At 42.4% G+C, this 13,995-nt stretch overlaps 1 protein-coding gene across 3 annotated transcripts in view; it reads left to right on the top strand.

Annotated features, from left to right (window-relative positions):
• TEKT1 (tektin 1) overlaps window positions 1–13,995 on the top strand; it is a 42,169-nt gene that overhangs the window by 13,130 nt on the left and 15,044 nt on the right. For 2 of the 3 annotated variants that reach the window (XM_056127878.1, XM_056127877.1), the window contains exons 3-6: window positions 2,081–2,246; window positions 4,814–4,942; window positions 5,443–5,586; window positions 8,316–8,538. In XM_056127878.1, coding sequence (XP_055983853.1) covers window positions 2,081–2,246; window positions 4,814–4,942; window positions 5,443–5,586; window positions 8,316–8,538 — 662 coding nt within the window. The remainder of the gene's footprint in view (window positions 1–2,080; window positions 2,247–4,813; window positions 4,943–5,442; window positions 5,587–8,315; window positions 8,539–13,995) is intronic. The other variant, XM_056127879.1, reaches the window with a different exon arrangement.

Genomic DNA, 13,995 nt, shown 5'->3' with positions numbered 1-13,995 from the left:
CATTCATCATGTTGATTTCTCGACCTAGGTATATATAACTGTTGCATTCGGAGATGGTGGTTCCGTTGAGAGCGAATGGAGCGTCAGGAACAAGGCTGTTTCTCATAAACATTGTCTTCGCAAGATTCAGCTGTAGTCCGACCTTTCCACATTCACGGTCAAAGTCGTTCAGCATTTGTGCCGCTTGGTTGATGTTTGGTGTTATTAGAACGATGTCATCAGCAAAGCGGAGGTGGTGTAGTTGCCGACCATCTATCTTCACTCCCATGTTTTCCCATTCCAGCCGTCGCATGATGTTCTCGAGGGTGGCACTGAAGAGTTTTGGTGAAATGGTATCACCCTGCCGAACCCCTCTCTTGATATGGATGATTACTTCTTTGTAGAATGGTGAGATCTTGGTAGTGAATCCGCAATAGAGCTCACGAAGGATCCTGATGTATTGAGTTTCTATACCCTGATTGGCTAGGGCTTCTATGACCGCTTCCGTCTCAACAGAATCAAAGGCCTTCTTTAAATCAATGAACGTTAGACAGAGCGGCATCTTGAACTCCCGAGATACCTCAATGAGCTTGGTTATTGTGTGGATATGGTCGATGGTACTGAATCCTTTTCGGAATCCGGCTTGTTCACATGGTTGTCCTTCATCTAGTGTTCTGCTAATCCTATTCAGGATGACTCGAGTGAATAGTTTGTAGATGACAGACAATAGGCAGATTGGGCGATAGTTGCCAATGTCGTGGATGTCTCCTTTCTTGTATAGTAGTACAGTCTTGCTGGTTTTCCATTGGGATGGAACCTTGCAATAAATAAATAACCCCAACAATAAACCTTATCAAAATATAGGAAAATGAGATGAACAGAAATTTCCTCAATGAAATCATATAGATGGTCAGTAGGTATATGAAAAAAATGTCCTGCATTTCTTACATAAAGGAAATGCATATAAGACAATGGGATATCACCTTGCACCAGTGAGACAGGTAAGTGTCATCAAAAAGAAAACAGCTGGGCTGGAGCGATAGCGCAGCAGGTAGGGTGTTTGCCTTGCATGCAGCCCACCTGGGTTCAATTCCCAGCATCCCATATGGTCCCCCGAGCACCGGCAGGGATAATTCCTGAGTGCCGAGCCAGGAGGAACCCCTGTGCATTGCTGGGTATGACCCCCAAAAGAAAAATAAATAAATGAGTTAAAAAAAAGAAAACAGCTAATGTTGGTGAGGCTGTGGGGGAAAAGGAACCCTCATCCACAGCTGATGGGAATGTTGACTGGACTTTTGAAGAATTCAATATGGACACCTCTCAAAAAACTAAAAATGGAACTTATGTATGAATCAGAAATTCCACTTCTAAGCATCTACCCCAAGAGCCCCAAATCTCTATTTAGAAAAGACAGTTGCACTTCTGTTTTTATTGCAGCACTATTCAAAATATCCCAAATCCAGAAACAACCCAAGTGTCCATGAACAGATGGAATACTACTTGTAGGCAGGAAAAGATGAAATCATGCAATTGTTACTACATGGAAGGATCTATAATGTATCATGTTAAGTGAAGTCAAAAGGACAGGTCCAGATACTTAATGATCTCTTTCATAAAAAAAACACATAGTAGAGCCAGAAACATTTGGCGAAAACAAATGCCCCAAATATTTGTTATTCTTCTTTTTTTAGAGTTATGTTTGGGAACTGATCTTACAGAACTGAGTTTACCAGAGTGGTGAATGTGGGATGTTGCTAGATTGCGGTGGTGGTGGTGGGGGGAGCACGTTCTGATGGAGGGTATGGTGTTGGAACATTATATCTATGAACCCTTGGCATTAGTAGTATTGTAAATCACAGTGCCTACGATAAAATTAAACACAAAACGTTTCCTTGTGCCTTTATTCTCCTCCCCTCCCCTCCTTCCTTTGCCCTCCTTTCTCCTCTCCTTCCCTTTCCTTCCTTCTTTGTCCCTTCTTCATCCCTTCCCTTCCCCTTCCTACTTTCTCAGGTAGATTTACAGTGATCTTTGTTTCTGATTCTAACCATGGCTATCCTGGAAATAAATTTAATCTTGATATAATGTCTCTGTTGTGTTTCAGAACAGAGACTTGAGGAACTCAGATTCTGGAAGAAGGAATTAGAGGACAAACTTGAGCAGCTTTCATATGAAACCGAGGATCTACTGTCATATCAGATCAGATTGGAGAAAGCCCTGGAGAGCTTAAAAGAGCCCATGCACATCAATCATAAGTGCATGGAATACAGGTAGGAGGGAAGGTTCCTCAGGGAATTAGTTATCTGTTGTGAGAAATGAAATGTTGAGTAGTAAATGTTTACTTGCCAGATGGTAGGTTTGACTGACACAAATAAGCATGTATTCTTTTTAGAGCATGAAATGGTCTCTGCATGCTCATGGTGCCGGACAGTAGAAGGAAATGGGGACTGATTCATGTCTAATCTCTGTTCTTGACTTACTTGACTCAAACGTAAGTTAGAACTAGACTTGGCTGTGGGTAATCAGAGAACTGAAAAATATCACTGATTTAAAGTAGTTTCCTTCTCTCTCATAAATAAGGAATTTGGAGATAGTCTGGGGTTGGCATGGTATGGTATACTCTAGTGTGGGGTTCCAGGCTTTATCTATCTTGTTGCTCATGGAACATGACTTTTAACCCAAGTCTACTTTATAACTCAAGATATCAGCTGAAACTTCCATTATTGTTGTTATATCTAGCAAGTAGGAATAATCAGAGTGTTGCAAGTCACCTTTTCTACTTGCATCCCATTGGCTAGAACTTAGTCACATGGCCACAGCAATAGAAATTAGGAAATGGCAGTCTTTATTTTGGGCAGGCAGAGCAGAAACTATAGATACTAAAGACACATTTTCCCTGGTACAGAGCCACACAGAAGTGCTCTAGAACCCAGTGATCATAGCAGAAGCATTGTAGTTTTCTTCCTATCAATTCTTTGAGTAGAGTGGTTCTCTCTACTTTGGTATTTTTCAGGTTTCCATCCTTATTCCCTGTCACAGTCCTAGCTAGCAAGCCCTAACAGCTTTCTGCCACATAGCGCCCTTCTGCCCAGCACATCATCCACGCTACTTGTTGAGTAAATTGTTCCAAATGCAGATTTTTACACTCTTCTTACCCAAAATCCTTTTATTATAACCCAGTGTCCCAATAACTTTTGAGATAGACTGTAGCACTGTCCTCCAGTTGTTCATCAATTTGCTCGAGCAGGCAACAGTAACATCTCCATTGTGAGACTTGCTGTTAATATTTTTGGCATATTGAATATGCCACAGGGAGCTTGCCAGGCTTTGCCGTGCAGGCGGGATACTCTTGGTAGTTGCCGGGCTCTCCGAGAGGACGGAGGAGTTGGACCTGGGTTGGCCACGTGCAAGGCAAACACCCTACCCACTGTGCTAGCGCTCCAGCCCAACTTTTGAGATGAAAGTTAAAATTTGTCAACAGCAAAGACTCATGATGTTTGCTTATATATGCATTTGGATCATACCTAGCAGTTCTTAGGGGTTACTCCTGGCTCTACACATAGGAATCACTCCTGGCAGGCTCAGGGGACCAAATAGAATGCTAGGGGTTGAACCCAGATTGGCTGCATGCCCAATCCATTCTGACCCCTAAGCCTGTATTTTATCCCTATAGTGTGCTTTAGTGTGCTAAGTTATTGTATTTTCCCATAGGCATCATACCATGACTCTCGCCACATCCCTAGAAGCCCCTGTTCCTTCAGTGAGCTGAGACAGGACCCTATCGGGCTGCTAGAGAATAGGTGAAGTAAAGGAAAGTGGGGGTCATTAAAGAGGATAATATTCGATTAGCTCAAGTTCACACTGAAGGGAAGAGAATATGTAGATTGCTAAGTTAATGGAGCTATTATGTGCCAGGTACTGTGTCATCTGCTCTCATATCTCATGAGTCCCTTACCACAACCCATGAAGTACTAGTAATTATTCCCATTTCACACCAGGGTACAGATAAGTTATATAACATGATTAAGGCCTGGTTGAGTGCAGAGCTTTCCTCCTAAGCACCACAAGGTGATTTGGAAAAGAACAAAATATAGCAGTGACTAATCACTTTAGGGAGTAACGCCACACAGTGATTGAAAACGTGTGCAATATTTAGTTCTGGAACATTGATTAAATTACTCAATTTCTCTGAAACTCAGTTTTCTCATGGTACTTAAGAGGGTTAAGTAAGAAAATATAAATTCAATTTGCCACTTAGTAAGTGCTACACACTTTCTATATCCTAAGTGGTTCTGGAGCTTTCACAGAGAGACCTGGACCTCCTCTTAATAAGTGAACTGCCTTCTTTTGGTGGGTAGGGATGGAGCTGAAGTTTACTCTGATTATAAATGGGAGGCCAATGAAGCCATTTTCTGCTGCGGGTAACATTAATATTGGTATTATAATTTTAGAAATTATCTCCCTGGATTCAAATCTTTGTTAAAAAATAGAAATGTTTGCAAGAAGGAAACATTCATCTTTAATCATAAAACTGTATTATGTCAAAAAACCATGCTTCCAATAAATAGGTTAAAAAGAAATGACTTCAGAATAGATTGTCAACTTTAGGCGGTAAATTTGCTATTTCTTAGACCAAATGACTAGTTTACAGATCAATTTTTTCTTGACATTGAAAAAATAATTTCAAGCCACCTTGATATTAATGTGCATCTTTCTTTCACATGCCATACCACTGGGTTAGGATCAGACTAGTTATCTTCATGTTCAGATGTTGGTAAATACTGAGTTACCTTCCTTCATATGTACATTGGATGACTTGTAACCTTTGTCTCTGCAGGGAGAAGCGAATTGGCATTGACTTGGTGAATGATGAAGTGGAACAGGAACTTATAAAGGAAGATGAAATCATTAAGGGGGTGAGGGCCCTGCTGACCCGTACCCTGGAAGAGACATCTGAACAGATCAGGTGTGACTATGGGAGCCCTGAAGTTCTCTACTAGAAAAGATCTAGAAAAGATAGTGCCCATGGATGTCAGGCTCCATGGCAAAAAAAGAATGAGCTTCATGGCCCTACCCACTTTACATGCCTTGGGTGGCTCTGGAAGCATTCACAAAGAGACCTGGACCACATCTAATAAGTGAGCTGCCTTCTACTGATGGGTGGGGATGGGGCTGAATTTTACCCTGATTATAAATGGGAGACCATTGAAGCCATTTTCTGGTATGACTTCCCTTTTTCATATGATATACCTCAGTGACAACACAGAAAATGTATCATTTTGTGATCTTGCCACCAGCCATCTAATGGTGTATGTGTGTTTTGTTGTGATGAAAGATGGGGAGGAAGGACTGACATTCTGTTCTAAACCTAGCCTTAGTTTTACTTTCCCCCCTTTCCCAAGAAGATACAAAGATCTAGCCCCCCGAATATTCCAAAGGGGAAACCCATTTACCTTCTCTCTTTAGACTGAACCGATCTGCCAAGTACAGTCTTGAAAGGGATGCAAAGGACAAGTATATGGCCCTGACCATCGATGATATCTGCTTCTCACTCAACAACAACTCGCCAAACATCAGATTTTCTGAGAATGTTTTGAGAATTGAACCAAAGTGAGTGTATCCTTGACTGCCATTCTGGCCATGCTGTCTTCTTCCTTCCTAGAAATATCCAGTGTCTCTCAGTGTGTGAGTAGAACTTAACATGTCATCTTAGTAGCAGACTGGGAGCTGGGATGCAGTTTGGGGTGATGGCTTTTGTAGGCAATGACTTTCCTGAAATAGGGCCTAGTGACTCCTAAGATTTGGTCCATTTTAAGAAAGTCTGCTTCAAAATCTTTAAGCATTTAAAACATTGAATCACCATGAGATACACAGTTACAAAGTTGTTCATGATTGGTGTCTCCATATTTTGACTATTGTACTATATGCTGTGATGAACTTAAGTGTGGATAAGTTCTTTTGAATTGATGTTTCTGTGTTTTAGGAATATCCACTCTTATTTTTTGTTTTTGTTTTATGGACCACATCCAGCAATGCTCAGGACTTATTCAAGATTCAGCACCCAGGGATCATTTTTGACAGTGCTTGGTGTTCTGGGGATGGAACCCATATTGGTCACATGCAAGACAAGCACTCTGTCCACTCTGCTAATAATTCATATTTTAAATGACAATATTAAAACATATAAAGGATGAGTCTATAGTTTTCCCTTATTTACCACTTTCTATCATTATGTTTTTCCAAATAACTAGGGGTTTTTTATATGTCCTATAAGCATGAGTGTACACATACATGAAATAAAGCTTGCTTACAAAAATGGGACTATGTTATGTACCTTTTTGGTAACATTAAAATTATACAAAATCCTCACTTTTTTTGAGCTGAATCATATATATAGAATAGTACATAAATAGCAACAAATACACAATTTAATGAATTACTATTGTATCTTTTGCTTTATAACAGCTTACTCCAAATTTAGCAGTTTCTTTTGTTGTGATTTATTATTATTATTATTATTATTATTATTTTAAATTTTTTGCCATACCCTGCTATGTGCAGGTCTTACCCCCAAGTCTGTGCTCTGAGTTCACTCCTGGTGGTTTTTGGAGGAACATGTGGAGTTCCAGGGGTCAAACCCAGGTCAGCATCATGCAAGGCACCCTACCCCCTATTTTATCTCTCTGGCCCCAAATTTAGCAGTTAATTTTTTTGGGGGGGTCACACCCGGCAATGCACAGGGGTCACTCCTGGCTCTGCGCTCAGGAATTACCCCTGGCGGTGCTCAGGGGACCATATGGGATGCTGGGAATCGAACCCGGGTCGGCAGCATGCAAGGCAAACGCCCTCCCCGCTGTGCTATTGCTCCAGCCCCTTAGCAGTTAATTTTTAATTTATTTTTGAGGAGGGGAGCCTGGGGGCATACCTGGCAATGTTCAGGTGTTACTCCTGGCTCTGCACTCAGGAATTACTCCTGGCACTGCTCAGGGTGTTACATAGACTGTGGGAGATTGAGCCCAAGTTGGCCATGTGCAAGGCGAACACCCTAGTTGCTGTTCTGTTGCTCAGTCCCCAAAGTTAGCAGTTTAAATGATAAACCTTTATTGTCTAACAGTTCCTACAGGCTTCACTACTCAGCTATGTGACTCTTGTCTTTTAAGGTCAAGCTGTCTTCTGGGGCTGAGTCTTATCTGAAGGCCTGTCCAAGACAGGGGTGGGATCTAATTGTAAGCTCCCCTGTATCGCAATGGCAGCCTGCCACATGAGCCTTTCTGTGGGGCTCTCACACGACTGGCAGCTGCCAAAGTGAATGCATGCATGTGTATGTGAGCCTCTGTGTGTGTGCGTGTGTATGTGTATGTGTGTGTGTGAGAGAGAGAGAGAGGGATGGAGCAAGAGAGTGCCAGCCCAAGATATAAGCTACATCATCTTTTAATCTAATCTCAGAAATCTTTTCGTTTCTATATGTAAGAAAGGCTTAATTGAGTTCACCTATAATCTCTCAGGGAGGGGATTACAGAAAGGCCAGAAGGTTGGTCCTGGGGGTCCATTTCAGAAGTGACCTCTGAGCGCACTCTGAGTTTCTAATTACACTCTGAACAATCCCCAGCCAGTAAAAAAAAAATCTCCCCCCAGAGAACTTCCACCTTGTCCTCCCTTCATGAGTTCATTAGAATAACTAGTGTTCTGATGAACTAATAAACCCCATTAGTTCCTTCTCTCCTCTCTGAAGGTAATCATATTCTTAACTATGTATTTGTTTTGTCTGATTTTGTGCTTAAATCACGTACTATTTAATTGGTATGTGTCTTATGTGTCTTAGTTACTGAACCCTAATTAATGTTCTTGTAAGATTCAACAGTTTTATGAACCTAGCAATGTATTCGTTTATATCAGTATGGACTCATGTTTTTTATTTTATTAAGTATGTTATAATATGTTTCAATTGTTATTTGAAAACTGAATTGCCCCTTATGTCTTTGATATTGAATAAGTTATTTTATCTTTCTGAGCCTTGCTTTCCTCATTTGTGAAATGAGGGTTATAAAGTTCACTTACTGGGCTGTGATGAGGGCTACTGAGGAGATGTGTGAAAAGTGCTGGTCCAATCCTAACACATAGTGTGCTGGTTTCCCCCCAAAGTGATGACTCTTGTCACCAGCAGAGCACTGTGCTCTATACCTGCAGAGTGGGGAACATTCTAGTTGCTTCTGACAGTGGAGGAAAACTTAGCTTCCAGTGGATTTTTAAGAACATGTTTTCCTCCCCATACTCCATTCCTGGCCCTTTCTCCCTGCCCCTGTGGTAAGCTATGAATGAATGTATTGATTCTGTTTTAGCTCTGTGAGTCTGGAAGACTGGATGGAGTTCTCCAATGCCAACGTGGAGAAAGCTGACAAGCAAAGGAACAACTCCCTGACACTCAAGTCCCTAGTGGACCGAATCCTGTCCCAGACAGCTGGTGACCTGCGCCACCAATGTGATGTGGTAGACACAGCATTCAAGAATGGGCTGGCGGTGGTCAAGGATGCTAGGGACAAGCTGGCTGATCACCTGGCCAAGGTGAGCCCTCTGGAGGGATGGGGAAGCTCACAATCAGATTGTGTTATCTTGGGAACTTAAAACAGCAGAGAAGTGAGTCAGGGTCCCAGACTTCTCTCCTCTTTGGCACAGGCTTTGGACTTTGGGGGATTCGAGTGAGTCATAGTCTCACTCTAGGTGTCCATTGTCTCCTTCATTACTATAAAGAACAGGGAATCTCCTCACTTTGGGCCTCAATTCCTCCTCATGTGAAATATGGAGGCAGACTATAGGGACTTGACGTTCTATGGGTGGATGCAGGCAAGCTCTTCAAATTTCATTTCCATGCTGGAATTCTGACTTGTTCCTCCCTGTTAGCAAGTGGTATACTAGCGAACTGGCTCTCAGAAAAACAAAACCAAAGCCCCTCCTGGTGATTCTTTTAAGGGGGATTCAGAGCTGCTCGGGTTCTATAGCACAGGGGATCTCTGACCCCGGCAGTGGCTGAGAAAGGTAGAAAGGAGAGTCCACTCTAGAGGAGAGAGTGTTTCCTGTAGAGTCCAGTGAGCAGCCCCGACTTGCTGTAGGAGAAAGTCCCTATGGGAGCTGGAGCTGATTGTCTGAGGGCTGGAGAGTGCCTCTGAGAGCGTCTGGGTTGATGGAAATGATGGACGGAAACAAATGAGGTGAGATGCAACAGGGGCTAAAGAAAAACCTTTCAGGTGCATCTAGAAAAAAACTGTACCAGTATGGAATGGCTTGGTGGCAGTAGTATGGAGAAAGCTTTTAAAGTTGAAAGACAATTCAGAGCAAGCCTTGATAGACTGGGGAAGGTTACCTGCATGTGGTTGGCTGCTCAGGATCCTCTTCTTTGTGGTGATGAGTCTCAACCTGAAGGCGTGTTGGTAATGGCAGCAGTGATAACAAGAATGCAGATTTGGGCCAGGGGGATGACTCGAAGGACTGGAGTGCATGCCTTGATTTGATCTTCAGCATCACCTGGTTTCTTGAACACTGCTGGGAGCAACCCCGAAACATTGCACTGGGAGCACTGCTGAGTGGGGCTTAAAATGATTTTATGTCTTGTGTGCTAGTCACTGTGCTGGGCAGTGTGGTAAATATCTGTTGATATGACTGATATACCCTGGCAATCCTGAAATGGGTGTTTATCACAGTACCCCCTGTTCCGAAGATGAGGAAACTAGGCTGGAGAGAAAGTAAAGGGGTAAGATACTTGCCTTGTACGTAGCTGACCCACCCAGGTTCCATTCCCAGGACCACATATAGTCCTCTGAGCCTTACCCAGAGTAATCTCTGAGCATGGCCAGGAGTGGCCGATGAGCACAGAGCTAGGAGTTAGCCCTGAGTATAGCTGTTGTGATTGATCCTCCACACCCATCCGACCCACCCCTTCAAATATCAGAAAACTGGTGCTGTGGTAGGTTAAAGACATGTTCAATGTCACTGTATCACTGTCATCCTGTTGTTAATCAATTTACTCGAGCGGGCGCCACTAATGTCTCCATTTGTCCCAACCCTGAGATTTTAGCAGCCTGAGGAAATAATCAGAAGTGAAAGAAATGAAAAGTATGGTAGATAAAATTTAAAAAAAAACCCTCAATAGAAGGCCTGTGCAACAGCAGAAGAGGGAAAGATTGGTGAGTTTCAAGATGAGATGCAGGAAACCTCTAGAAAACAACAGAAAATGGAAAGAAAAAATCTTAAAGTTAGTAAACAGTACACCAGAGAACGGAAGAATGAGTTCAAGAGAAACAATGAGTCATCAGAGTCTCTGAGGATCAGGAGGATGAATTCAATGAAGAACCACTATTCAAACAAATCATCGGAAAAATTTCCTAAGCTTGAGGAGTGCAAGCACCCAGATCCAGTAGACTCAAAAGGTCCCTGTGAGAATGGACTCAAAGAGAAAAACTCTAAGCACTTTGTAATCAGAATGATAAAAGTCAAAGACCAAGGCAGAATACTGTAAGCAGCAAGATCAAAGAAGGAACTTTCATACAAAGGAACTCCCATAAGATTCACAGCAGATCTATCAAATGAGACTCTACAGGCCAGAAGAGACTGTAACAGCCAGAAGAGAATGGTCAGACACAATAAAAACAACAAGTAAACAAAGTAAAAACAACTCAAGGAAAGAAACATCCAACAAGTTATATTTACCTTCAGATTTGAAGGAATGATACAAAGCTAAATGGACAAGCAACAGCTTAGGTAATTTATAACTTTGAAACAGTTTTACAGGAAGTATTAAAGGACCTTTTTAAAAGACAAGACAAACTTCTTATCACTTTGTTATCGAGCATAACATTTGTTCATCACACGTATGGTTGTCCTTTACTAGATTTAGAAAGGTCTGCTTATTCCTAGTTTGCTATGGGTTTTATACTTTTAAAATAATAAATTAGGGGACAGAGAGAGAGAATAGCCAGTATAACCCTTGTCTTACATGTGACTGATCTGGGTTTGATCCCCAGCATCCTATATGGTCTTCTGGAACACCACCAGGAGTGATTCCTGAGTACAGAGTCATATATAACCCCTGAGTATCACTAGGTGTGGCCCCCAATAAAAATAATTAAATAATGTTTTATTTATTTTGGATGCTCTATATCTATTCAAGTGATTTTTGCATTTATATAATTATTTTCTTAATATAGATACTTAAACATTATTATATAGTTTAATATATTGTGGGCTGGAGCGATAGCACAGCAGGTAGGGCATTTGCCTTGCACGGCCAACATGGCCTACTGGAGTTCGATTCCTCTGCCCCTCTTGGAGAGCCCAGCAAGCTACCGAGAGTATCTCACCCCCACGGCAAAGCCTGGCAAGCTACCTATGACATATTCAATATGCCAAACACAGTAACAAGTCTCACAATGTTACTGAGCTCGCTCGAGCAAATCGATGAACAATGGGAGGACAGTAACAGTGATAATATGTTGTAAAATAAAACCAACATTACCTTTTAGCATAAAATATTCTTTTATAGACCTACTCAGATTTTTCTTTAAATATTTAAAACTTTTCTCTTCTTGTACTAAATTGTGAATTTGTAAGATTTGTCTATTTTTGACAATGTAAGTTTTAGTATGTATTAGCATTCTGTTCAGTTATATTAATTTTTAAAACATCTGTAAGAAAAGATAAATGTTTTTTGACTTTTCAAATCAACTTATCATTGATTTACAATTTTGTGGAATTTCAAGAGATTAGCTTTATTAATCTGTATATGTGTAGGTGGGCTGGAGCGTTAGCACAGCAGTAGGGCGTTTGCCTTACAAGCGGCCAACATGGCTGACCCGAGTTCGATTCCTCCACCCCTCTTGGAGAGCCCGGCAAGCTACTGAGAGTATCTCGCCCGCACGGCAGAACCTGGCAAACTACCCGTGACGTATTCGATATGCCAAACACGGTAACAAGTCTCATGATGGAGACGTTACTGGGCCCGCTTGAGCAAATTGATGAACAACAGGAGGACCGTGACCATATGTGTAGGTGTCATCACCTCCATAATTAAAAACACCTCTCTTTTATAAGTGCTGAAGTTGAGAACAAAAGAAGTATACAGTTATGTTAAAAGGAAAAGAGTTCTTTTTCATTTTTTTACTTTTTGTGTTACATCCAGCAATGCTCAGTGGTTACTCCTGGTTCTGCACTCAGGAATTACTCCTGGTGGTGCTGGGGGACCATATGGGATGTTGGGGATTGAACCCGGGTCGGCCACGTGCAAGGCAAGGTAAATGACCCTACCTGCTATACTGTTGCTTTGGTCCCAGGAAAAGAGTTCTTATGTCTTAGAAACACATAACTCAAGGGACCAAAGAGATAATACAGCAGGTAAGGTGCTTTCCTTACATGCAGATGACTTGGACTCAATCCTCAGTGCTACGTATGTTGCCCCAAACACTGCTGGGAGTGACCTTGGTGTAGGCAGACAGATAGGGAAGGCCTCTTCCCAAGGTAATGGCAGTAAATCTCCTGGGAAAATATTAGCCCTGAACTCTTAGAGAATTGGTGCCAGTCTGTAACAGACCCTGAGGAGGTTGGACCAACCCCCTCCAACAGAAGCTCCTGCAGAAACAAAAGTCAGGAGAGGAATTTCAAAGACCATCACCACTCCCAACCCCCTTGGTAACCTCCCTAGCAATGGACTTTGACCTAGGTAGAAGCCCCACATGGGGGCAGGTTGGAAGAAACCCTATAAAGGCCACCTTGACCAAAGGAAGGGCGAGCATATGCTGCCCATTTGCTGCTCCTGCCTATGTGGCAGAGCACATGCGGTGGCTGAGCACATGTGTCACCCACATCTCACCTCTTGAGATATGTACTTTCATGATTTCATGTCTAATGCTGGAATGTGTGTAAGGGCTCTCTCCACCCTCGGAGAAGCCCTGGTCTTCTCTTGAGCACGTTACTCTCTACTCTCTCCCACTTTTTCTCCCCCTCCTTCCCTTCAAAACCTCCAAATAAAAACTGTAATTTCACTGCTTGTCTACTCCTGAAATTCCTTTCTGGGAAGCAAGACAAGAACCCAGTGGCAGAGGCAGATCGGGAGAAAGTGACCATTTTTCTCCTCCTCACTTCACATGAGCCACTCTGTGGGGCCCACTGACATCAGTGGGCATAGAGCACAGCGCCAAGACTAAGCCCCAAGTACTGCCAGGTGTGGATCCAAACTCTCCCCTTTCAAAAATAAATATATAATTAAATATTTAAGGCTGAATTGACATAATATTTTGTATTTTCTTCAAATAAGGGTTAAGAGAAGTTATACATGAAACAAGATTGATCAGTCATTGATTATTAAAGTGATTATTTATCTTCTTTTTATTTGGAAATTTCCATGGTGCAGTTGTTGTTTAACTTAGGGAAAAAAACAGATTTTAAAGCTAGTTAATATTGCTAAAAGTTACCCCTGGAAGAGGGGTGGTACTGGTTCGTCCTTCATGCTGTACCGAGGTCACGAGTTGCCTCCCACAAGCGGCTCTCCGGCACAGCCGTGGCTCCAGAGACAAAAGGACTTAATCCAGAACCCAGCAGCTTGGGGCAGAAAAGTGAATGGACCAAGCGTTACCCCCCCCCCCCCGGGGGCAAGGTGGCTTATAGGAAAGCCAGGTATGAGCCAGTGGTGATGGGGCAACTGCAGTCTCATGGGAAGGGAGGCAGTACCGGCTCGTCCTTCACGCCCTACCGAGGTCCTGAATTACCCCCCACGAGCAACTCTCCGGCACAGCCATAACACCAGACACACAGAAAACAATCTCTAAATTATCTGGCTCTTTGCAGAAACCCAAAGTTGCGTGGCCGAAATAGCGGCCATACAACATTATATGATTCTCATAACCAGCTATAGAAAACAAAGTATTTCACAATGCCTTTTCAGCAATTCTGATTGTTGGGGGGGGGGGGGAATTCTAAACAATAATGGTGCATCTTATGTTGAAATGATGAGTGTAATCAATGTAGAGAAGAGTT

The sequence above is a fragment of the Sorex fumeus genome, unplaced genomic scaffold (genome assembly GCF_029834395.1).
Source record: "Sorex fumeus unplaced genomic scaffold, SorFum_2.1 ptg000063l, whole genome shotgun sequence".
In the NCBI taxonomy this organism is placed as follows: Eukaryota; Metazoa; Chordata; class Mammalia; order Eulipotyphla; family Soricidae; genus Sorex; species Sorex fumeus.
This window is presented reverse-complemented; position numbering and strand designations above follow the sequence as displayed.